The 26,278-nt window shown below is 44.1% G+C and overlaps 1 protein-coding gene across 2 annotated transcripts in view; it reads right to left on the reverse strand.

Moving 5' to 3' along the window:
- LOC139536523 (copine-5) overlaps positions 1-26,278 on the reverse strand; it is a 201,506-nt gene that overhangs the window by 27,972 nt on the left and 147,256 nt on the right. For both annotated transcript variants that reach the window (XM_071337084.1, XM_071337083.1), the window contains 5 exons: positions 14,903-14,944; positions 13,955-14,030; positions 7,814-7,867; positions 6,530-6,591; positions 924-970 (listed from right to left, as the gene is read on the reverse strand). In XM_071337084.1, coding sequence (XP_071193185.1) covers positions 924-970; positions 6,530-6,591; positions 7,814-7,867; positions 13,955-14,030; positions 14,903-14,944 — 281 coding nt within the window. The remainder of the gene's footprint in view (positions 1-923; positions 971-6,529; positions 6,592-7,813; positions 7,868-13,954; positions 14,031-14,902; positions 14,945-26,278) is intronic.

Consider the following 26,278-nt stretch of genomic DNA (forward strand, 5'->3'; position numbering starts at 1 on the left):
GTCGGAGGAAACACCGTACACCTGGCGACCGTATCAGCGTGCATGCACCCGTCCCGCTACAGGAGTCTCTAGAGCGCGATGGGACAACGACATCCCTGCCGGCCAAACCCTCCACTAACCCGGACGACGCTGGGCCAATTGTGTGCCGCCCCATGTGTCTCCCGGATGCGGCCGGCTGCGACAGAGCCTGTACTCGAACCAGGATCTCTAGTGGCTCTGCTAGCAACTGCGATGCAGTGCCTTAGATCACTGCGCCACTCGCGAGGCAGCCTTAAAGGTGTTGACCCGTTTAAAAATCTTACATCAGCCTCGGAGAGAGATCAACCATTCCTCCGGATCAGCGGGGGCCCTCATGCAGGGTTCTGTGTTGTTATCGAAGCATTCAAAAAATGCTGGTAGAGAGGCATCGTTGTGCAGATCATGGCTAGGTAGTCAGAGCCGGTATAGCAGGATTCCACCATGTTCTGATATTGCCCTTTTGCCTGTTTGATGGCTTTGTGGAGGTCGTAACGGGACTTCTTGTATGCGTTTGTGTCATCAGCCGTAGCCTCAGGGTTGGCTGTGATAGCCCTGTGAGCGGTAGCTCGTTCCTTTAACTTAACGCGCACCTCAGTGTTCATCCAGGGCTTTTGAACGCTAAAGCAGTAAATCTTCACTGTGGGGATGACGTCGGCGATGCATTTGTTGATGACGGAGGTGGTTAGCTCGTCGATGCTATCGGCGGAGTTCCAGTCAGCACTAGCAAAGCAGTCCTGCAGCATAGCTTCTGGTTCGGTAGGCCCTTCTTCTACAGAGCACGTCACAGGTACTCCCTGTTTGAGCTTTTGTTTGTGGGTTGAGTAACGGTGGTCTTTATCGCCCCTAGTGGCGCACCACATTCTCACACACACACACACACACACACAGCCTTTAGAATCCCTTACCATTAGACGCAGTGAAATCGATGGCCACAGTGAAATTGATCTGGGTCCTGAAAGGAGGATATAGAAGAGAGAGTGAAAAATCAACAAGAGAAGTACAGGTAACCACACCTACAAGACAAACTCCATTACACACCACCAGATAAATATACGCAAAGCACAAACTAAAGATTTTTTTCTCTGGACACACACACAGACACACACACGTGCACAAGCACACGCATGCACACACACAGACACACAGAATGTAAATTTAATACATGGGAATTGTTGCTAATTGCACTGTAGTCACGATCATATTTAAGTGACCCTGGTAATTAATTCACTCTATATCAGTGTGTGTGTGTGTGTGTGTGTGTGTGTGTGTGTGTGTGTGTGTGTGTGTGTGTGTGTGTGTGTGTGTGTGTGTGTGTGTGTGTGTGTGTGTGTGTGTGTGTGTGTGTGTGTGTGTGTGTGTGTGTGTGTGTGTGTGTGTGGACTGAAAATTCTTATTCTTATTCCCTTTAGGAAGAGGAGCAGGGGCGAGAGGTGCATGACATCCTCACATTGAGCTGAATAACAAGCAATTAGACTGCTGGAGCACTTAAGAGAAACATAACCATAAATGCTCTTTAGCCGCAACGCTAATGTATGAGTGAGAATGAACTCCAGACAACCTCGTTAGAGATCAATCCAGAAAGAAAACAACAATAAGAAAGAGTCAAATATATAATATTCATATTTCGGGATCGAGGGAGGGATGGAAAGAGGGATGGACAGATTTGGGATTTTATTTGGATCCCTATTAGCTGTTGCAAAAGCAGCAGCTACTCTCCCTGGGGTCCACACAAAACATGAAACAAGAACAGACAAGAACAGCGCAAGGACAGAGCTACATACATTTAAAATAAATATAGAAATGAAAAAGGTGCTATGCTGACAAAACACTTAGGAGAAACATATTACTTTACATAGACATCCAAGTTATTTAGGTCAGATAGGGGAGGTGTTGTTTTATTCGTTTTTTAAGCTGATTTTGTTGTTTGATTGAGAAATTTGAGATAGAAGGGCATTTCACGTAACCATGGGTCTATACAATATTGTGTGTTGCCTTAAATTTGTTTAGAATTGGGGACTGTGAAGAGACCAATGGTAGCATGTCTGGTGGGGTATGTACGTCTGTCAGAACTGTATGTTATATTATTCAAGATGTGATAAAACCAGAGCCGGCTCAGGACTTGTTTGGTCGAATGTGGTGTTAAAAAAGCAGGGCATCTCTCTATCACAGACAGACCTCTTCCCATCTTTACAACATTTGAACCAATATGTCTTGACTATGACCATTTACAATCTAATGTAACACCAAGACGTTTAGTTTCCTTAACTTGATCAACAGCCACATCATTCATTACCAGATTCAGCTGAGGTCTAGAACTTTGGGAATGATTTGTACTAAATACAATGCTTTTAGTTTTAGATACTGTATGTTCAGGTCTAGTTAATTACTAGCAACCCATTCCAAAATTGACTGCAACTCTTTGTTTAGGGTTGCAGTGATTTTACTAGATGTGGTTGCTGACGTGTATAATCTTGAAACATCAGCGTACATAGACACGCATGCTTTGTTTAAGGCTAGTGGTAGATCGTTGGTAAAAATAGAGACCAAGACAGCTGCCTTGCGGAACACCACACTTTACATATTTTACATTAGAGAACTTTCCAGCAGCTTTTTCTTGCAGTTAATGACCAAAGGCGCCCCTTTGGCCTCATGAGTGGAATGTTATTAATAAAGATGTATTTTTTTTTAGGACTAAAATCCAGTATTTCTATGTCGAATATTTTTTTTAATATTTCAGTCTTCTGTGATGTATATAAAGTACAATATTGGGATGCAAACTCAAAATTGAATACCTTTCAACTCTACATTTGACATGCTACTGGTGTCTGGATCTAGCCACTATATTATGGTCCCTACGTGGTCACTATAGAGTTAGAAATGGAGGGAGGAGAGATGTGACGGTCAAACCTCTAGGATCCAGGTATTCATTAATAGTTATGAGGAGCCGAGCTCCCCTGACAACACCTTCCCTGGGCAAACCAGACTGAATACTGAGCTCAGCATTGCTTAATTTCTCTTATCAGTCTGGTTAACCAGGCTAGATTTGTCAGATCTCCCTCCCTCCCCAGCTGTGTGTGTGTGTGTGTGGCCATGTGTGTGAGAATAGGTAAAGGTCAGTGTGTGTAATCAGAGTGAGAGAAAGGAGGTAGCAGGGGAGCTCCTCTCAGTCTCTTTTCATAAAAGTGACCCCGTGTCCAATAAGTACTCTGACATTGGGTCTGACAGAGAACCTATGTCCAGTAAGAAGCTCTGGCATTGGGGTTAACATAGAAATCGACACCCTTTCTTCCTGCCTGACTGACTAACTGTACATACAACCTTGCCTTCCATTCTTCAGTCTGTATTCTCTATACATTTGCATTCAGTGCTACCATTCCTTGGAGTGTTCTCTTTACGACGTAGGGAGGTAGCCCGGGTGCTGTGTGTGTGTGGGTGTGTTCCTAAGTACTGTTTGAGGTGTTTTCAAACTATTCCCAGTAGTTGCACTAGACTGGCTGCATCTGCTGCAGTTTCTTCTTTTGATTGGAGCTGGCACTTAATCAATTTACTGTCGGCATCTCCTTCGTACACAACACCCACTACCAATACCCTAGATCACTCCGCAGTGCACAGGCTCACTTGCTTACGCACAAACTTTTTTGCTGTTGTATTTTCCTCTTTATTGAAATAGAATGTCACGAATGAAAGGGTTGCGGCAAGGGGGAAGATAAATACACACATGAAGGCACAGGCGGGGTGTGCCTTGGCCCCATGGCGCAAGGGCCAATGTGTGGTCCCAAGTCAGCCGTGCTACCACTAGACTCTGGACGATATTTCAAAATGAATTGTAAAACCCATTTCTGACACATTGCCCTGCCCAGTCAGTATAGATCCAGGTCAATATTCAATGCACTTTGCTCTATCTATAGTCCTTCCTTTCAGTCGCCCTGAATTTAACCCAACCTTTTTTCCCTTCGCCCATTCCTTCCCAGTCATCTCGTATCTCAAAACGTTTCTCCTCTCTGTCAAGATGTGGCTGATGTAGTTTAAACCATTTCCCTCCTAAGAGGGGCCATAAACCATAACCAGAAAGTGAGAGATATAGGGCCATTTATCCTCTCACCTCATTACCCCCCTGTCCTTTATTGTGATCCTGAATGGAACGGGCCATTGCAGTCGATGTGAATGAATGAATGAGAGAACATATGTTTCCCATGACAATAAAGCCCTTTGAAGTGTATTGAGAGAAAGGGAGAGAGAGAGAGAGCGAGAGAGAGAGAGAGAGAGAGAGAGAGAGAGAGAGAGAGAGAGAGAGAGAGAGAGAGAGAGAGAGAGAGAGAGAGAGAGAGAGAGAGAGAGAGAGAGAGAGAGAGAGAGAGAGAGAGAGAGAGAGAGAGAGAGATAACCTTTTTATGAAGTTAAGGGCTTTTTATCCCAAGTGTCTGCATTGGCTTGATGGTCCTAAACGGTCCCTGATGGTCCTAAGTGGTTTCTAGAGGATTGGTCATAGCCAGGGGGAACATCCTGATCTATCTGATGAAGGCCTCAATAAGCTTTCAATAAGTCTCATTTTCATCAGCTGAATATCTTTTCATAGATAGTTGGTTTTTCCTAGACCCATCCTGTTTTTCGTCCTTGCATTTGTCTCAACTTTCATTCCCCAGAGAATAGAGGTCAGGTAATGTTTGATCTTGTAGAGTAGAAGTGTCATTATTCTTGTTAGAGCCCTCCAGCTGGGGGGGGGGGGGGCTACCGACTGTCAACACACCAAAGCTGAAGGGTGTCAGTGAGCTCTGTCACATCTGAAAAGCCCTGAAACCTCTGAAATGTCACCTCTCTCCTTGTGACGGATGTTGTGATCATTGTCCTCGAGCATTGTCCTCGATGACTTGAAGGGACACTTCACCACCATAATAAAGTCGATACCGCCAACGTGTGTAGCCATCTGTTATTTAGAAACTAGGCTGTTTAGATATGGGATTTATGCCAGGCTGTGTATTGCTATAAGGATATTATTTGTGGGTTATTAACATCTATTTACTGTACATATGTATGTACGTACAGTATATATGGCCTAGAATGTATGTCTTAAAGAAAGGAAATCATTAATGCTTGGAATAATTCCTGTCAGGGATAAGCGCTGAGAGATGTACGATGCTGTGGATGTGCATAAAAGTACACTACATAACCAAAAGTATGTGGACACCTGCTCGTCGAACATCGGATTTCAAAATCATGGGTATTCATATGGAGTTGGTCCCCCCCTTTGCTGCTATAACAGCCTCCACTCTCTCGGAAGGCTTTCCACTGGATGTTGGAACATTGCTGCAGGGGGGACTTGCTTCCATTCAGCCACAAGAGCATTAGTGAGGTCGGGCACTGATGTTGGGCGATTAGGCCTAGCTTGCAGTCGGCGTTCCAATTCATCCCAAAGGTGTGTGATTGGGTTGAGGTTAGGGCTCTGTGCAGGCCAGTCAAGTTCTTCCACACCGATCTCGACAAACCATTTCTGTATGGACCTCGCTTTGTGCACGGGAGCATTGTCATGATGAAACAGGAAAGGGCCTTCCCAAAACTGTTGCCACCAAGTTGGAAGCACAAAATCGTCTAGAGTCATTATACACTGTAGTGTTAAGATTTCCCTTCACTCTGACTAATTGGCCCGAACCATGAAAAACAGCCTCAGACCATTATACCTCCTCCACCAAACTTTACAGTTGGCACTATGCATTCGGGCAGGTAGCGTTCTCCTGGCATCCGCCAAACCCAGATTCGTCTGTCGGACTGTGTAATTCAACACTCCAGAGAACGCGTTTCCACTGCTCCAGAGTCCAATGGCGGAGAGTTTTACACCACCAGCCGATGCTTGGCATTGCACAAGGTGATCTTAGGCTTGTGTGCGGCTGCTCATCCATGGAAACCCATTTCATGAAGCTCCCAACTAATAGTTATTGTGCTGACGTTGAGTCCAGGGGCAGTTTGGAACTCGGTAGTGAGTGTTGCAGCCGAGGACAGACGATTTATATGCACAATGCGCTTCAGCATTCGGTGGTCCTGTTCTGTGAGTTTGTGAGGCCTACCACTTCACGGCTGAGCCATTGTTGTTCCTAGACGTTTCCACTTCACAATAACAGCACTTACATTTGACCAGGGCAGCTCTAGCAGGGCAGTAATTTGACGAACTAACTGGAAAGGTGGCATCCTATGACGGTGCCACATTGAAGTCACTGAACTCTTCAGTAAGGCCATTCTACTGCCAATGTTTGTCTATGGAGATTGCATGGCGGTGTGCTCGATTGCATAATCAATTCAAATGTTATTGGTTACATACATATGGTTAGCAGATGTTAAGACGAGTGTAGCGAAACGCTTGTATAAACCTGTCAGCAACGGGTGTGGCTGAAATAGCCGAATCCACACATTTGAAGAGGTGTCCACATACTTTTGTTTAAATTGTGTATATCACAGAGTGTGGGGTGTGTATGTGTTTGTGTTGTATGTGGTGTGTGTGTTCCCTTCTCCTCCCACTCACCCTCCCTTGATGTAATCCAGGAAGGTGCACTCTGATTCCACTGAAAAGGAGAGGAGGGTCACCTGGGAGAGAAAGCACAAACAGAAACATGAGACCTCAGTACCCATTCACATCCAGACCTCTCAATACACACACGCGCACGCACACAGACCAGCAGCATATGTTGACTCACACGGAGCCACGCCACCCAATAGCCCATCACCCTCCTCATCCTGAAACAAGACGTGGGATGTGGCGGGGTGCAACCTACTCTCATCACAGACACATACTGTAGATGATTGATGAGTTCATTACTACACTCTCTGAAACCACGGGGGAGAGGGGAGAAAGAGGGGAAGCGGGAGACAGATAGATAGAACAACATTAAGCGAGAGAGAGAGGATGGGATGCGTATGTACAGCTCCATCTGGGTTTATATGAGAGAGAGAGAGAGAGAGAGAGAGAGAGAGAGAGAGAGAGAGAGAGAGAGAGAGAGAGAGAGAGAGAGAGAGAGAGAGAGAGAGAGAGAGAGAGAGAGAGAGAGAGAGAGAGAGAGAGAGAGAGCAGATGGGAACGTGGGATCTGGGCCCTGTAATCAGTCTTCGTAGCGAGCCAATATCACATTAGCCGCCGCGTGCTATGAGATGCTAACTCCACTACTCCCACTCTCTGATCTCTCCTGGGGTGTGAGGGGAGACGTTCATATTCTTCCTTCCATCCTTTCTTTCTTTATTCCTTTCTTCCTCTCTTCCGTCTCCTTCCTCCCACGTTTCTCTGCTGTTGTCATTGTTCAAGTACCTCTCTCACCCTCGCTTGTTCGATCGCTTCGCTAACTTTACTTTACCTACTCACCCCTCCTCCCTCGACAGCCTCCCTCCATCTGTCAATGTTACGAAACAATGTACAGTACACTAGCTAGTTAGCTGGCTCTAAGAACTCACCGCTCTGCTCTGCGTGTTTCTCTGACAGAGATGGGCACTATTGTCTAATGTCTTTAGACAGCTGAAGCGGACAGACATGTGTGTTCTTCATCTTTCACTTTCACAAGTTTTAATTAGCAGGAAGGCGAGAGAAGAGGAGATACCAGTTAATGAGCAAAACCTGCGTTGACAATCACCGTCTATGGTTGGTAGTGCTGCTCCTTTCAACAGAGCCCAGATAACCATCAGAGAAAACCATCATAATTACCAGAAGAAGAAAGTGCAGAGGAGGCGAGTGAGGAGTGAGGGAGAGAGAAAGGGGGAGGGAGGGATGGATAGTAGCGAAGGATGACAGCAACGCTCATAATGTCTAGGCTATAATCACCGTTCCAGAGTTCCCATATTTCTTTTTCTTCATTTTCTTTTTGATATTCACCACCTAAGAGAAGAAACGAAATGACCAAATTAGAGAGGAAAGAATACGCAATTATGTTACGTTAAGGAGAGATTTAGAGGATGGTGGACATGGAGGGAATTCTCCTCAGAGCAGGGGGCTTTTAGGAAGGGAAAAAAAAACAAGTAATTATGTAAGAAAGGAGGCAGCGATGAGAAGTGTAGTACCATACATCTCCTGTAGGGGAAAGGCTGTTTCTCTGAAAGAGAGAGAGGGTGTGATACATGTTTCATGTTCCATTAGTCAACTGTCAAATGTATACGTACTGTATTTTTCCAAGAAGCCTCTTTGTCTAATTCTCTCAATCTATTTTCTCTATCTCTCTGCTCCTCCCTTCCTCTTTCTCTCTCCTATCTCTTTTCCCCATCTTTCTCTCTCTCTCCTATCTCTTTTCCCCATCATCTTTCTCTCTCTCTCCCAATCTCCCTCTCACACCTCTCTTTCCCCATCTCTCTCCTCTCCCTCTCCCCCTCTCTCTTTCCCCATCTCTCTCTCTCTCCCCCCTCTCTCTCTCTCCTCACATATACACACCCGTTCCCTCTTCATCTCTGCTTCCCTTTCTTTCTCTCTCTCTCCCTCTCTCTCTCTCCACCCCCCCCCCCTCCCTGCATCCCCCGCCCCACCCTCTCTCTCCGTCTGTTCCCTGTCCATCTCTGTTCCTCCCTAATTAAGTTCTGTAACCAACATAATGAGAGGGTGTGTAGGAGGGAGGGTCACCATAGAGGCATTCTAATGGATAGAAGCATTACCTGGGTTCAAATACTATTTGAAATAATTTAAAATACTTTAGCTGGGTTTGATTGGGCTTGCCTGGCACAATGGAACCAATAGAATAATTGCAAAAGTCAAAACCCCGCCCATCTGGCACTCCAGGCAGACTAGAGGAAAAGTTTGAAGTATTTAAAATGATTTCAAAAGTATTTGAACCCAGGTCTGACTGATGGAAGGCAGGACTGGAAGATGGGGCTGGAGAAAGGGCCAGATCCACACTATTGACAGGCTGGATGTGGGAGGAAGACTGATGGTAGGGAACTGACTGTCGGCGCATGAACAAACAGAGGAGAGGCACACATGCTGCATGTCTAATGGAGGTGTAGTGGAGATGGTTCGGTGAACCATACTTGAGTGATGTGTAACCGTGACTGAGAACTGAGGACTCGCATTAGCTCCCCATTGCAAGGAGCAAGATGTTTTATCCAGAAGTAGGTCTACTGTAATCTGAGTCTGGGAAACTAGCCCTAGATTACATCAAACCACAGATCCAAGACAACATTAGTCCTTTGACAATTAGGGAGAGAGAGTGATGAGTAGAAGATTCACTGGAGGTTTCGGTGCCAAAGTAAGAATCAAAGTCGAAAGAAAAATCCCTCTCTCGTTTGTGCTTCCAAAGACAAAAGCTGCCTGGTCTCATTAAGGTCCCCTGTAGCGCCAAGGGGCCTGGAAGTGACAGACAGTGACAGGCCCTAATCTAATCTAGGGAAGACAATCTGGTTGACACGCAGGCAGCAAAGAGACCTGCTGATGCTGAAACTAAAGGACCTTTCTGTCACTGTTCCTGTCCCACTGCCAGGTAATACTAATGGTGAACACCATGTACAGAAGCAAGGTGATGTCTAAAAGATGGGCCGGCGAGTGTGAGTGTGTGTGTGTGTGTGTGTGTGTGTGTGTGTGTGTGTGTGTGTGTGTGTGTGTGTGTGTGTGTGTGTGTGTGTGTGTGTGTGTGTGTGTGTGTGTGTGTGTGTGTGTGTGTGTGTGTGTGTGTGTGTGTGTGTGTGTGTGTGTGTGTGTGTGTGTGTGTGTGTGTGTGTGTGTGTGTGTGTGTGTGTGTGTGTGTGTGTGTGTGTGTGTGTGTGTGTGTGTGTGTGTGTGTGTGTGTGTGTGTGTGTGTGTGTGTGTGTGTGTGTGTGTGTGTGTGTGTGTGTGTGTGTGTGTGTGTGTGTGTGTGTGTGTGTGTGTGTGTGTGTGTGTGTGTGTGTGTGTGTGTGTGTGTGTGTGTGTGTGTGTGTGTGTGTGTGTGTGTGTGTGTGTGTGTGTGTGTGTGTGTGTGTGTGTGTGTGTGTGTGTGTGTGTGTGTGTGTGTGTGTGTGTGTGTGTGTGTGTGTGTGTGTGTGTGTGTGTGTGTGTGTGTGTGTGTGTGTGTGTGTGTGTGTGTGTGTGTGTGTGTGTGTGTGTGTGTGTGTGTGTGTGTGTGTGTGTGTGTGTGTGTGTGTGTGTGTGTGTGTGTGTGTGTGTGTGTGTGTGTGTGTGTGTGTGTGTGTGTGTGTGTGTGTGTGTGTGTGTGTGTGTGTGTGTGTGTGTGTGTGTGTGTGTGTGTGTGTGTGTGTGTGTGTGTGTGTGTGTGTGTGTGTGTGTGTGTGTGTGTGTGTGTGTGTGTGTGTGTGTGTGTGTGTGTGTGTGTGTGTGTGTGTGTGTGTGTGTGTGTGTGTGTGTGTGTGTGTGTGTGTGTGTGTGTGTGTGTGTGTGTGTGTGTGTGTGTGTGTGTGTGTGTGTGTGTGTGTGTGTGTGTGTGTGTGTGTGTGTGTGTGTGTGTGTGTGTGTGTGTGTGCCCTGTGTCAGCAAATCTCTATGTTTACATTGCCAAAGCAAGTGAAATAGATCATAAACAAAGGTGAAATAAACTATCGGAAATGAATAGTGAACCTTAAACTCACAAAAGTTTCAGAAGAATAGGGATATTTCAAATGTTATATTATGGTTATGTACAGTATTATAACAATGCGCAAATAGTTGAAGTACAGAGGGGAAAATAAATGTACATAAATATGGGTTGTATATACAATGGTGTTTGTGCTTCACTAGATATGTTTTAGATTTCTTTGTGGGTCTGCGTAATCTGAGGGAAAGAAACTCAGCAAACAAAGAAACGTCCCTTTTTCAGGACCCTGTCTTCCAAAGATAATTCGTAAAAATCCAAATAACTTCACAGATCTTCATTGTAAAGGGTTTAAACACTGTTTTCCATGCTTGTTCAATGAACCATAAACAATTAATGAACATGCACCTGTGGAACGGTCGTTAAGACATTAACAGCTTGCAGACGGTAGGCAATTAAGGTCACAGTTATGAAAACGTAGGACACTAAAGAGGCCTTTCTACTGACTCTGAATAACACCAAAAGAAAGATGGCACGGGTCCCTGCTCATCTGCATGAATGTGCCTTAGGCATGCTGCAAGGGGGCATGAGGACTGCAAATGTGGCCAGGGCAATAAATTGCAATGTCCATACTGTGAGATGCCTAAGACACCACTACAGGGAGACAGGATGAACAGCTGATCGTCCTCGCAGTGGCAGACCATGTGTAACAACACCTGGACAGGATCGGTACATCCGAACATGACACCTGCGGGGCAGGTACAGGATGGCAACAACAACTGCCCGAGTTACACCAGGAACGTACAATACCTCCATCAGTGCTCAGACTGTCCACAATAAGCTGAGAGAGGCTGGACTGAGGGCTTGTAGGCCTGTTGTAAGGCAGGTCCTCACCAGACATCACCGGCAACAATGTCGCCTATGGGCACAAACCCACCGTTGCTGAACCAGACAGGACTGGCAAAAGGTGCTCTTCACTGACGAGTCGCGTTTTTGTCTCAGCAGGGGTGATGGTCGGATTTGCGTTTATCGTCGAAGGAATGAGCATCACACCGATGCCTGTACTCTGGAGAGGGATCGATTTGGAGGTGGAGGGTCCGTCATGGTCTGGGGCGGTGTGTCACAGCATCATCGGACTGAGCTTGTTGTCATTGCAGGCAATCTCAACGCTGTGCGTTACAGGGAAGACATCCTCCTCCCTCATGTGGTACCCTTCCTGCAGGCTCATCCTGACATGTCCCTCCAGCATGACAATGCCACCAGCCATACTGCTCGTTCTGTGTGTGATTTCCTGCAAGACAGGAATGTCAGTGTTCTGCCATTGCCAGCGAAGAGCCCGGATCTCAATCCCATTGAGCACATCTGGGACCTGTTGGATCGGAGGGTAAGGGCTAGGGCCACTCCCCCCAGAAATGTCCAGGAACTTGCAGGTGCCTTGGTGGAAGAGTGGGGTAACATCCCACAGCAAGATCTGGCAAATCTGGTGCAGTCCATGAGGAGGAGAGGCACTGCAGTACTTAATGCAGCTGGTGGCCACACCAGATACTGACTGTTACTTTTGATTTTGACCCCCCCTTTGTTCAGGGACACTTTATTCCATTTCTGTTAGTCACATGTCTGTGGAACTTGTTCAGTTTATGTCTCAGTTGTTGAATCTTGTTACGCTCAAATATTTACACAAATATTTACACAAGTGAAGTTTGCTGAAAATAAACGCAGTTGACAGTGAGAGGACTTTTCTTTTTTTGCTGAGTTTATGTCTCTCTAAGCTGGTCATACATTTGGCAGGAGGTTAGGAAGCGCAGCTCGGTTTCCACCTCATTTTGTGGGCAGTGTGCACATAGCCTGTCTTCTCTTGAGAACCAGGTCTGCCTACGGCGGCCACTCTCAATAGCAAGGTTATGCTCACCGAGTCTGTACATAGTCAAAACTTTCCTTCATTTTGGGTCAGTCACAGTGGTCAGGTATTCTGCCACTGTATACTCTCTGTTTAGGCACAAATAACATTCCAGTTTTGCTCTGTCTTTCCAATCTGTCAAGTAATTATCTTTTAGTTTTCTCATGATTTGGTTGGGTCTAAATGTGCTGCAGGACTCTTCTCTAGGTTAATCTCTCTGTAGGCGATGGCTTTGTTATGGAAGGTTTGAGAATTGCTTCCTTTTAGGTGGTTGTAGAATTTAATGGCTCTTTTCTGGATTTTGATCATTAGCGGGTATCGTGCTAATTCTGCTCTGCATGCATTATTTGGTGTTTTACGTTGTGCACATTGTACTGTATGTTCCTTTTGATGGCGTAGAAGGCCCTTCTTGCCTTGTCTCACAGATCTTTCACAGTTACCTGTGGTGGTGATGTTGAGGCCGAGGCAGGTATAGTTCTTTGTGTTGTCTAGGGTAACGTCTAGATGGAATTTGTATTTGTGTTCCTGGTAACTGGACTTTTATGGAACCCCATTATTGTTGTCTTACTGAGATTCACTGTTAAGGCCCAAGTCTGACAGAATCTGTGCAGAAGATCTAGGTGCTACTGTAGGCCCTCCTTGGTTGGGGACAGAAGCACACACACACACACACACACACACACACACACACACACACACACACACACACACACACACAGTCTTAAACAAAGGGAATTATGAATGCATGGAATAAATCTCTGCTGACGTTATACGATGCAGAGATGGTTTCTCTATAATCCTGACAGAACAGAACTGTGTGTGTGTGTGTTTGCACCTGTGCGTTCGTGTGTGTGTCGGGAGGGACCAGAGGGATCAGAGAGGAGCATTCATTAGTTCTACTGCAAAATAAACACATAAACAAGAATAGAGCAGGGTGAATGAGGGTGAGGACGGGGGAGGAGGAGTGGGGGCGGAGGGGTGATGGAGGACGAGAGGAGGAGAGTTGTGATGCAGTAAGGGCATTGACATATTTGTAACGCTGTCTTTGAACCACCTGCATGTCATGCATAGAGTCCCCTCAAAAACACGTGTTAGGAATGCCTCTGGAAAGACATTTAATACCCAACGCAACAGTCATAGGATAAGGTAAGACTTTCTATACACATTCCTAATTGCTCAAGAACTCTAATGCTTGAGGACAACAGTAACATTGGTTTCCCAGTCAATTAGTCATCAATTTAGACCAGAGGCGTAAAGAAAAGGCAGCATGGAAGGAAAACAACAGACACTTCATCTGTGATCCTGGAGGACTGAAAGTTGAGGAGTTTTAGTTTGCATCCCAAATGGCACCCTATTCCCTATTTAGTGCACTACTTTAATCCTATGGGCCCTGGTTAAAAGTAGTGCAGTATAGGGAATAGGGTGGCATTAGTTATCACCCGACCTTGCCCAGGTCCCCCTTGCAAAAGAGGACATCAAGGGTATTATTCTTGTTAAATAAAATACATTTGGGACGCAGCCCCTAAACTTTATGACCCCCTAACAGAAGCTATCTGATGAAAGAAATGAAGGAAAAGCTCACCTCATAGACATTGAACTGGCTCTGGCCTCGAGCCAGCTCCCGGTAACTAGTGGTAAACTCCCCTATGAAGTCATGGCTGACAGAGAGATGAGAGAGGAGAAAAGACAAGAGAGGAGAGAGCAGAAGAGAGGGAACAAGAGAGAAGAGAGAACACAGGAGAGAGAAGGTGGAGGGAGGACGGGGAGAAGTCGGGAAGACATCCGTAATTTCAATAACATCATCTTTACGACTTTGTTTCACCATTCATTTAGGTTTGAGCTAGTGAAAGTTATAGGATAAACATGGCTATATTACATTCAGGTTCCTGTGGACCAATAATAAACTCTTAGTGAAACATACACTGAGTGTACATAACATTAGGAACAGGTGAATTCAGGTGAAAGCTATGATCCTCTATTTGATGTCACTTGTTATATACACTTCAATCAGTGTAGATAAAGGGGGAGGAGACAGGTTAAAGAAGGATTTCTAAGCCGTGAGACACGGATTGTGTATTTGTGCCATTCAGAGGGTGACAAAAAAATGATGTGCCTTTGAATGGGGTATGGTAGTACGTGCCAGGCGCATCGGTTTGTGTCAAGAACTGCAACGCTGCTGGGTTTTCACGCTCAACAGTTTCCGTGTGTATCAAGAATGGTCCACCACCCAAAGGACATCAAGCCAACTTGACACAACTGTGGGAAGCATTGGAGTCAACATGGGCCAGCATCCCTGTGGAACACTTCCGACACCTTGTCGAGTCCATGCCCTGATGAATTGAGGCTTTTCTGAGGGCGAAAGAGGGGGTGCAACTCAATATTAGGAAGGTGTTCAGTGTATACTCAGTGTAATACAATGACTACTAAAGACAAAGTCAACATCGTGAATCCATGAGAACACATATTGATTACAAACTGTTGGCTTACACTCCCTCTCCTCCTAATCTATCCGACCATCACATGCACTCACCTGCCATCTCGGTCCCAGTCATACACCTCTATCTTGATCGTTCTGGAACGACAGAAAACCCACAACAACAGACGGATGTTACTGAAGCACCTTTTGCTCAAGGTTGTCATAGACCAGAGAGTCAAACGCGTGGCTTCAATTTACAGACTGATAAATCACTATTTGCATTGTGAAAACACACCCATTACAGATGTTAGGCAATCTACAGCACCTATCTATGTGGCTCATGGGTGTAACACACAAGAGACATGGTAGAAATATAACAACGAATCACCATCTGTCCATTGTTATAAGTAATACACGGAGCTGTTGTAGGCTATTGAACTTTAGCTGTTGGTCATTATTTATGTAATTAGTGTGGTGGAATGTCTTGGTTGAGTGGTCAGAGATGCTATAGAAGACGGGTGTCCTTAAGAACCTTTTAGAAAACACAAATGCACGCACACAAACACACATTCTGAGTAATTGGGTTCAAGCCGCGTAAGATTGCCGCTGTGGATTGACTCATCAGTCAAAGCCGAAAAGAGGAACATGTCCTGAGGCAGGTGTTGTGATCGTGTGTGTGTTTGTTCTGCACTGCTTTAAAACAAACATCAAACAAGACAGAGAGCAATGATCATTACAGCCTTTTCTTAAAGGTCCAATGCAACTGCTTTTGATCTCAATATCAAATCATGTCTAGGTAAGACTGAACCTGACTGTGATTGTTTTCAATTAAAACGGTCAAAAAGAAACAGAAAATAGCTTCTTAGCAAAGAGACATTTCTCAAGCAATAATTTTTGACAGGACTGTCTGGGAGTGGTCTGAGTAGGGAGGGGAAAACTGAAAACTAGCTGTTATTGGCAGAGAGGTTTGGAACTCTATTTCTTATTGGTCTATTAACTCATTTACCGTTTGGTGATGTCACCAGGCAGGCCAAAACACCATCCCACCAAAACAGGCTGATATTTCAGCGGGTATTTTCAAACAGCTAAAAGGGCATTATCATAATCATTACAGTATTATTCCAACCTCATAGTGTGGGAATATATACTGTATAAATCACATTTTTGACTGCAACGGGCCTTTAATGAGGAGCAATAACATTTACATTTGAGTCATTCAGCAGACTGAGCACCTGCTCTTATCCAGAGCAACTTACAGTAGTGAGAGTATACACATTTGTATTCCCCATGGGAATCGAACCCACAACCCTGGCGTTGCAAGCACCATGCTCTACCAACTAAGCCGCACACACGCACATCAGGTTGCCTAAGCACCTGCCCTTTTGCCCTCCTATGAAAAAAGTGCCCTTTCAGAATTTTTTTAATGATTCAATTTTTATTTCACTTGTAGTCTATTTTCTCTCTTATTATTTAAATGAATTGCAAACTAGCTTATTTCTCATTTTTGAATCTTGTAGATTCTGCCCTCACACGAGCGCGCACTGCACTCGACCTGCTGGCAAAAGCTACCGTTGCCGAACGATAGTGTGGATGTGGCTCCCTTTTGAGTTACATGTGTCATCTCACAGTCAGGAACATATGGACTGTTTCTTAGTAGGCCTAAAAGCAAGATGCCAGCAACAGAACAAACGCCAATCACCGTTAAATACTAGTTAGATGGTTTCAACAGCATAGCTAACTAGCTAGCTGATTTACATAATATACATTCGCCATGATAAATTAATAACCCACCCCTCTTTGCCGGCTATTTGAGCAGTAGGCTATAGTCTTGATTTTGCAGAAAATAAAGGCCTCCAAATGTCTCTGTACGGCCCTGCCTCACCTCACCAACAAGGTCATTAGTTAGTTTTCACTGAGGCTTTTCAAGCCCCTAATAAACAAACGAGCCTCCTTGACAATAACACTCAGGAAGCCACGTCTCTGCAGCTCCATGCTGTGTAATTTCAAGGCTTGGTGATTTTACCGTTTCACCGCTAAACAGACAACAGCAGCATTCATTATTCATAATTCCTAGGGGGGGGGGGGGGAAACAAACATAATAATCAGATTAAAGAGGGGGGAAACAAGAGATTGTATTTTTCATAATAAACTGACAGATTATGAAAAGGGGCAAGGCGTGAGGATTTTATTTAATTGATGCTTTATTTAACCAGATGAGTCCCATTGCGATGATAATCCATTTTCCAAGGGAGCAGCAGAAAGGTGATTTATCCAGTCCACTGAAATATCTACCTGTCAACATACAGTATCAAATCAAATCCAATGTATTTATAAAGCATCAGCTGATATCTCTTACATCAGCTGATATCTCAAAGTGCTGTACAGAGGTGCGTCCAAGCAGAATGACTCTCCTATCCCAGACCAGGATGAGGAGATACTGGGCTCTGATGACGAGGAGCAGGAGGATCCCAACGACTACTGTAGAGGTATGATACACTGTGTACACACACACACACACTCGTACAGCTAACCTTGCGGGGATACACAATTCAGTCCCATTCAAAATCCTATTTTCCCTAACCTGTACTCTTACCCTAACCTTAACCCAAAAACCTAACCACAACCTTAAACCTAACCCTAGCTCCTATCCATAACCCTTAACCTAATTCTAACATTAACCCCCTAAAAGTAGCATTTGACCTCGTGGGGACTAACAATCTATCAATCAAATGTATCTATGAAGCCCTTTTTACATCAGCCGATGTCACAAAGTGCTGTACAGAAACCCAGCCTAAAACCCCAAACAGCAAGCAATGCAGGTGTAGAAGCACAGTGGCTAGGAAAAACTTCCTAGAAAGGCCAGAACCTAGGTAAAAACCTAGAGAGGAACGAGGCTATGAGGGGTGGCCAGTCCTCTTCTGGCTGTGCCGGGTGGAGATTATAACAGAACATGGCCACGGTGTTCAAATGTTCATAGATGACCAGCAGGGTCAAATAATAATAATCACAGTGGTTGTCGAGGGTGCAACAGGTCAGCACCTCAGGAGTAAATGTCAGTTGGCTTTTCATAGCCGATCATTCAGAGTATCTCTACCGCTCCTGCTGTCTCTAGAGAGTTGAAAACAGCAGATCTGGGACAGGTAGCACGTCCTGTGAACAGGTCAGGGTTCCATAGCCGCAGGCAGAACAGTTGAAACTGGAGCAGCAGCACGGCCAGTCAAACGTTTGGACACAACTACAGTACTCATTCAAAGGTTTTTCTTTATTTGTACTACATTGTAGAATAATAGTGAAGACATCATAACTATGAAATAACACATATAGAATCATGTAGTAACCAAAAAGCGATTAAACAAATCAAAATACATTTGAGATTTGAGATTTTTCAATGTAGCCACCATTTACTTTGATGATAGCTTTGCACACGCTTGGAATTCCAGCTTCACCTGGAATGCTTTTCCAACAGTCTTGAAGTAGTTCCCACATATGCTGAGCACTTGTTGACTGCTTTTCCTTCACTCTGCGGTCTAACTCATCCCAAACCATCTCAATTGGTTTGAGTTCGGGTGATTGTGGAGGCCAGGTCATCTGATGCAGGACTCCATCACTCTCCTTCTTGGTCAAATAGCCCTTACACAGCCTGGAGGTGTGTTGGGTCATTGTCCACTAAGCGCAAACCAGATGGGATGGCGTATTGCTGCAGAATGCTGTGGTAACCACGCTGGTTAAGTGTGCCTTGAATTCGAAATAAATCACAGACGGTGTCACCCCCACACCATCACACCTCCTCCTCCATGCTTCACGGTGGGAACCACACATGCGGTGATCATCCGTTCACCTACTCTGTGTCTCACAGACATGGCGGTTGGAACCAAAAATCTCAAATTTGGACTCATCAGACCAAAGAACAGATTTCCACCGGTCTAATGTCCATTGCTCGTGTTTCTTGGCCCAAGTAAGTCTCTTCTTCTTATAGGTGTCCTTTAGTAGTGGTTTCTTTGCAGCTATTCGACCACGAAAGCCTGATTCACGCAGTCTCCTCTGAACAGTTGATGTTGAAATGTGTCTGTTACTTGAACTCTGTGAAGCATTTATTTGAGCTGCAATATCTGAGGTGCAGTTAACTCTAATGAACTTATCCTCTGCAGCAGAGGTAACTCTGGGTCTTCATTTCATTTCTGTGGCAGGCCTCATGAGAGCTAGTTTCATCATAACGCTTGATGGTTTTTGCGACTGCATTTGAAGAAACTTTCAAAGTTCTTGAAATTTTCCGAATTGACTGACCTTCATGTCTTAAAGTAATGACGGACTGTCGTATCTCTGCTTTTTTGAGCTGTTCTTGCCATAATATGGACTTGGTCTTTTACCAAATAGGACTATCTTCTGTATACGACCCCTACCTTGTCACAACACAACTGATTGGCTCAAATTCATTAAGAAGGAAAGAAATTCCACAAATGTACTTTTAACAAGGCACATATGTTAATTTAAATGAATTCATGAAGATGGTTGAGAGGATGCCAAGAGTGTGCAAAGCTGTCATCAAGGCAAAGGGTGGCTACTTTGAAGAATCTCACATTATAAAGTATATTTTGATTTGTATAACACTTTTTTGGTTACTACATGATTCCATATGTGTTATTTCATAGTTTTGATGTCTTCACTATTATTCTACAATGTAGAAAATAGTAAAAATAAAGAAAAACCCTGTAATGAGCAGGTGTGTCTAAACTTCTGACTGGTACTGTACATCTAACCCAACACTCTTCACAAGCATGTGTAATGGATTTGAAAAATGTAAATATATTTTCACTGTATTTTAATACATTTTCATCTGTGACTGTTAGGAACTCTGAGATAAAGTTTCACTCTGGCATGGTTGCAAGAAACGTTGTATCGGTAGAATCAGAGCCTATGGCTTGCTGCTGACATTTTCAAAAGAGGAAGGATCAACTTATATCTATGAGAAGGAAAAATTCGGAGCTAAACCGCAGCGAATGCAAATTTGCTCAGGTTAAAAATACCTGCCGTCACATTTTCCCAAAAGCAGATGACAAATCGATGATGGGGGTGACAAACGCGATGCCGTTGAGAGTTTCTGTTGCAGACTTATAAAACGTTAGAAGCATCGCTTCATCCTTCTCTCGTTTAAATCTTTCTCTCTCCTTTCCTCGTCTCGCCCCTCTCCCCTTTCTCCCCCAGCCCCCACTAAACACAGATGAGATTCTAACTAAGAGACATCAGAGCCAAAAAAGTGGCACAGTTAAAATACTTCCCTCTCCGTCTTTCTCTCTCTCCCTCCCCCTTCCCTCCCTTCCTCTGTCTACTCTCCCCGTTTCCACATCAACCCACTATAAAATGGAGTTAGACATCAGAGATGTTTCCTGCCGCTAAGAAAAAGAGCCACATCTAACATATTACCTCCCTCCCTCGCTCCCTGCATCTCTCTCCCTCCCTCCTCTCTTCTACCTGTAGTGGCAGTATCTTCAAGGTTGTGAGCCTTTTCCCCAGAGGATCTATCAACTAAGAAGTCTGTGTGTGTGTGTGTGTGTTTATACAACAGGTTAGTCTAATCCTGAATGCTGATTGGTTAAAACGGCATTCCAACAGGTGTCTGTTCCACAAGTTACCACCGACTAAATATATGACGTTAAAATGCCTATTTCAAACGCAACAGTTTTAAGAAAAATTAGTGTTAAGTATAAAATAGATAAGTAAAAAATAAAAATAACAAATAATTAAAGAGCAGCAGTAAAATAACAGTAGCGAGGCTATATACAGGGGGGTACCGGTACAGAGTCAATGTGTGGGGGCACAGGTTAGTCAAGGTAATTGAGGTAATATGTACATGTAGGTAGAGTTAAAGTGACTATGAGTAGATAATAAACAGAGTAGCAGCAGTGTAAAAGAGGGTGGGGGGGACAATGCAAATAGTCTGGATAGTTATTTGATTAGCTGTTTAGGAGTCTTATGGCTTGGGGGTAGAAGCTGTTAAGCCTTTTTGGACCTAGACTTGGCGCTCCGGTATCGCTTTCCGTGCGGTAGCAAAGAGAACAGTCTATGACTAGGGTGGATTTGACCATTTTTTAGGGCCTTCCTCTGACACCGCCTGGTATAGAGGTCCTGGATGGCAGTTCGATCTGACTGCGCAATCCACTGTCTCATCATGCCAGCCAGGCAATTTATAAAATTGATCACCACTATAAAAAGCAGCTAGACATTATCTCACATTTCTTTTAGACTAAAATTTAGTTTTCAACAGCGGAGACTTGTATAAACCTTGTCTGTCTCTCCAACATTTTCAACATTGTTTGAATATTCAAATTCAATCTCCAGCTGTCCCATAGTAATGAACGTGTCGGGAAGTCGGAACGAGACAGACAAGCAGGCAGCGTTTCTCAGCTAGTCGAAATCATGAATCAGCTTGCATAATTTTTATGGATATATACAGAAATGTCAATTGAAAAAAGGTCAAACGAAACAAAGTGCAGCTAGTTTGCAGTCTTTCCAGCTTCAATTTGAAGTGATTGTGTTAGCTGTGTTGTTGGCTAGCTCCTCTGAACAGTGTCCTGACGAGTGAGCACATTTTCTACGCCAGGCGAAATCACGCCTCATTCGCTCATTGTTATGGATGTATCCCAAATAAATTTAACTTGAAAACAGCTTAAACAAACGCCAACGCAGCTACTTTGCTGTTATTCTGGCTGCACTTTTTGACGTGTCTGTAAGTTAGCCGTAGTTGGCTAGGTAGCAAGCAAGGGATAAGAACGTTGCCAGCCAGTATGGCAATGGAACATTTAGAACGAATGACTGGTTGATGATGATTCAGACCCTACATAAATGTGTTAATAGTAACTTCTCCTAAATCAGCCGACCCAGTGTTTTTAATTAAATGTAGAATCAAAACAAAAAATAGATTGAAAAAGAACAACTATTTAAAACAAAAACAAAACAGATTTAATATGTTTTTCTTTTCAGAAGGCACAGAAGTGAAAGTGTTTTGTCGTGACAAGTTTTTAATTGATGCTGTAAGCAATTAGCATTGGAAAAAAGGATTTATGCATTATTGACATGGTTTGCCAGCCCTCAACTTCATCTCGGGCCTAACAACGCCCGTGCCAATATATCCTTCAAACACCGGCTTCTCGTGCATTATTACTTATGCGTGTGTGCATGCGCGTGTGTGTTATGTCGGAGAGGAACATGAAAGACACCATGCCCTGCAGGCCCTATCAGTCATCCTCTCTTTGACTGTCCGCCAAGCAGTAACAGGTCTGTACACTCAGAAAAAAAAGGTTCTAAAAGGGTTCTGCGGCTGTCCCCATTAGGAGAACCCTTGTTGGTTTTAGGTAGAACCCTTTTTGGATCCAAGTGGAACCAAAAAGGGTTATTCAAAGGATTCTCCTATGGAGACAGCCAAAGAATCCTTTTAGATTCTAGATAGCACCTTTTTTTTCTATGAGTGTACTCCAGACCAAACATACACAGTAACAGTAACGCAAGGCAGGATGTCTTCATCTGTTGCTGTCTTGGGAGTCATGTCTTCCCAGTGAAATCATGCTTTAAAAACCCTCATGTTGTCTCTCTAATAAACCAATCTTCCAAGTGGAGTTCCTAACATCATTCAAGATGATGATTCAAACGGGCATATGTCTCCTTCGCTAATAACCTAACACACCCCACAAGAGATCAGGAATGAGTACGTGAGCTACTAAGCTTGTGAAAAACAACAACATCACTTCAGTCCTAATTTCATGGCTCCGTTTGCGATCTCCAGCCGCGGAAGAAATAGTTGCTTTGACTCGGACAGACTCATATGGGCTACCATGCTAATGAGGAAGACGGGTCCTGGGATGGAATGTCCTCTGAAGCATATAGACAGCGTAGGCAGGACCGACAAAATTCACCACATCCCCATTTCCTCTCCTTTCCTCTCATCCCCCTCTTCTCGGGACACTCACATGCTATATTAATAAATGAATCCGTCGGTTGTGTGGTGTCTGACTCTCTGTCTACAAATCACAGCCTGTTGGTACTTGTCATTTACGATATGGATTGATGCTAAACAAGATGAACATAGCCACGAGATATAAACCACACAACATACACATCGTACTGAACACACCACCTACACATGCATGCATGCACACACACACACACCCACACAAACCCAGTGTGTAACCGGTTGGCTGTTCTCTGCTCTGCGCTTTGGGATATCTCATGACACATGTCGTGTTTCCAGGTCTGCCCCTGTCAGATCCTATTTCACTCACACTGAGGCGGAGTGAGTGTGTGTGTGTGTGTGTGTACGCGCATGTGTGTTTGTGTGTGTGTATGCATGTGTGTGTGCATACACGTGGGTCCGTGCTAAAGGGTGCACGTGCGTACATGCCTGTGTTTGTGCGTGTGTGTATTTTTGTTTTTGTGTCTGTGTGTGTTTGTGTCTGTGTGTGTTTGTGTTTGTGTGTTAGAGAGAGGCAGAGAGTCATTCTAGGAAAGGCTCTCCTGTAACACATTTCAATCCCCCATGTCTGATTGGTTCTGACAGGGTGATGATCTCACTATGTCTGATGTTTGATTTGTCAGCTGACACTCAGTGACCCCGACCTGTTTACCCACACTCCTTTGGGGCACCCCCAATACATTTGTATCTAGACACAGAGGAAAAAGCCTGGGAATGATATTTTGATTTATTTCTAGCAAAATTTGGGTGTAGTAATTTGTCACAGAAGGCTAAGCAACTCAGCTTTTTCTGAGAAGAGAGAGAGAGAGAGAGAAAGGGGGGAAGGAGAGAGAGAGAACGAGAGAGAGAGCGAGGGGGAGCGAGAGAAGGCAGGAAGGCAGGCTATAGGGAAATCCTGCTTTGACCTGTACAGAGCAAGTAGCATCCAACATGTATGGTCTTAAACAAAAATCCAGTTTCTCATTTCTCTCTCGCTTTCTTATTCTTTCTCTCTTTTTCTATAGTCGACTCGTGTTTAAGTCCTCCTCCTCCCTCCCCTTTCTTTCTGTCTTCCTCCCTCTCTATCTAAACTCCTCTCTCTCTGTTGTTCTTATGTCTTACATAAGCCATATATCTGAAGTGCATTTTGCTATATCACCATCTCATCTCTTAAAGCTAGAATCCAGCCTAGTGGTTAGAGCACTGGGCCCGTCTTTCCTTTTTTTGGGTTGTGATTGTCAGGTACCTGGTGACCCACCTGATGGGGGCGGACCTCAACAATATCGTCAAGTGTCAGAAACTGACGGACGACCACGTTCAGTTCCTCATATACCAGATCCTCCGGGGTCTCAAGGTAGGCGTGTGTCTGTGTTTGCACCTGTGTGTTTGTGTTTTCATAGGTGCAGGTATAGGTTGTCATAGGTACTGTATGCAGTTGTAAATATTTGTCTGTTTTGCAGTATATCCATTCAGCAGACATCATCCACAGAGTAAGTTACATCAAACTTACAGTATCTGTCAAAAGTTTTCCTTGATTTGTCATCAAAGCTGTCATCAAGGCAAAGGTTTTCCTTGATTTGACTATTTTCTACATTGTAGAATAATAGTGAAGACATCAAAACTATGAAATAACACATGAAATCATGTATTAACCAAAAAATTGTTAAATCAAAACATATTTTATATTTTGAGATTCTTCAAAGTAGCCACCCTTTGCCTTGATGACAGCTTTGCACACTTGGCATTCTCTCAACCAGTTTCACCTGGAATGCTTTTTCCAACACTTGTTGGCTGCTTTTTGGTTGGAGCGTTGGGCCAGTAACCGAAAGGTTGCTGGATCGAATCCCCGAGCTGACAAGGTACAAATCTGTCATTCTGCCCCTGAGCAAGACAGTTAACCCAGTGTTCCCCGGGCGACGAAGACGTGGATGTCGATTAAGGCAGCCACCCGCACCTCTCTGATTCAGAGGGGTTGGGTTAAATGCGGAAGACACATTTCAGTTGTACTGAGTAGGTATCCCTCTTTCCATTAGTTGCTGTATTCATTTAACTTCTAAATTAATGATATATACCCATTGATTCTTGAAGAATATAACTTATAGATGACTCATGAGCCCAGTTCAACTGTCGTACCCCATCAGAACCCAAAATATAAGCTTGCTTTACTCAAATGTTTGCAAACAATGTAAATATAAAACAAACACTCAAAGCCTCAAAGCTAGAAGTGTGATATCATGGATGAACAGTCCATGTAACCATTGCTCTGTCTATGAATTTTAGAGTGGTTACATTTCTCCAGGCCCATCCCTCAGCTTTTTACCTAAACAGAAGTGGGGTATCGGCTTTGTTACTGTTTTAATGAAGGATTCTCGCTTTAAGTGGTCATAGGGCCTATCTTACGGCCTAATGGTCATAGGGCCTATCGTCTCCAGCTTACCGTTTCAGGGGGCTTTATAGTGGTAAGTGGACCCTGACAGAACGACATGTGGAGATTACCATGTGATTATGTTGACTGTTAACACTATGGCTAAAGGCTTATCCCCGAGACCAGGCCATTCAGGGCAAAAATCATAACCAGACCTCCTCTTTAAACACTGATTTCAGCCCAAGAGTCTGTCGTTGTTAAATAAGTACTTTAGTAAAGATTCCGTTTGGTTTAAAATCGTTGACTACCATTTTGCTTCTTGAAATTGATTAAAAAAAATTATCACTGTCAATCCGCAAACACAACCCATTATGGACATAAGAGTGTACATGGCTAAGAGAAATGTACTGTAGATGTTAATTACCTGTCAAAGTTTACGTGACCAGGAAGTAAGAAGCAGAAAGTTTGGAGTAGCGACACACCACCGTGTTTTACACTTTTAAAAAACACTTACACATTTTATATTCCTAAGATACATACATTTTATACCTTTAAAACTATTGTTTTAAGTGTTTTATTTCGGGACCACGGTGTTAGTGCTGTTCTTAACACACTGTGTTCGGCTGGGTTTTTAACAACTCCTGGAGCTAACATTAGCAAATCGATGGATTTGGAGATCATTGACAATTTTGACAAATTCTGGGTGAGGCCCAAGTTTTGGATGGCTTGCATCCAAATAGGAGAGGGGCAAGAGTTCTCTCAGCCAACATCGAGGAGGCTCTTACAAAACATTGACAAAAAAACCCCGCCTATTTCACGTCGTCGACATTTAGTGTATAATTTTACTGCAAGAAATGCTTCATTCTGCAGGAGTTAATATTAAGGCTGTGAAAGGTTATAGACCTACAGTCAGTGTCCAGATTTGAGTTTTCTTTTAACCCATCTGAACAATAGGCTACCGTTCCCTTGACATGCCATGAGCCTAGTGCCTAACACTGCTATCATCCTCTGTTAACGCTTCACCAAATCCTTCCCAAAAATGACTTTCACTCTTTATTTTCAACTCTCCATTTCGCAGCTTTTCCCTTATTGAATTATACTCCGACATTGTTCTTTTTGCCTCCATGGATCGACGTTAACTTTCTCTGCCCATTCCAAAAAAGCATTTGGTGACCCTCTAAAA

Source organism: Salvelinus alpinus, chromosome 12, assembly GCF_045679555.1.
Source record: "Salvelinus alpinus chromosome 12, SLU_Salpinus.1, whole genome shotgun sequence".
NCBI lineage: Eukaryota > Metazoa > Chordata > Actinopteri > Salmoniformes > Salmonidae > Salvelinus > Salvelinus alpinus.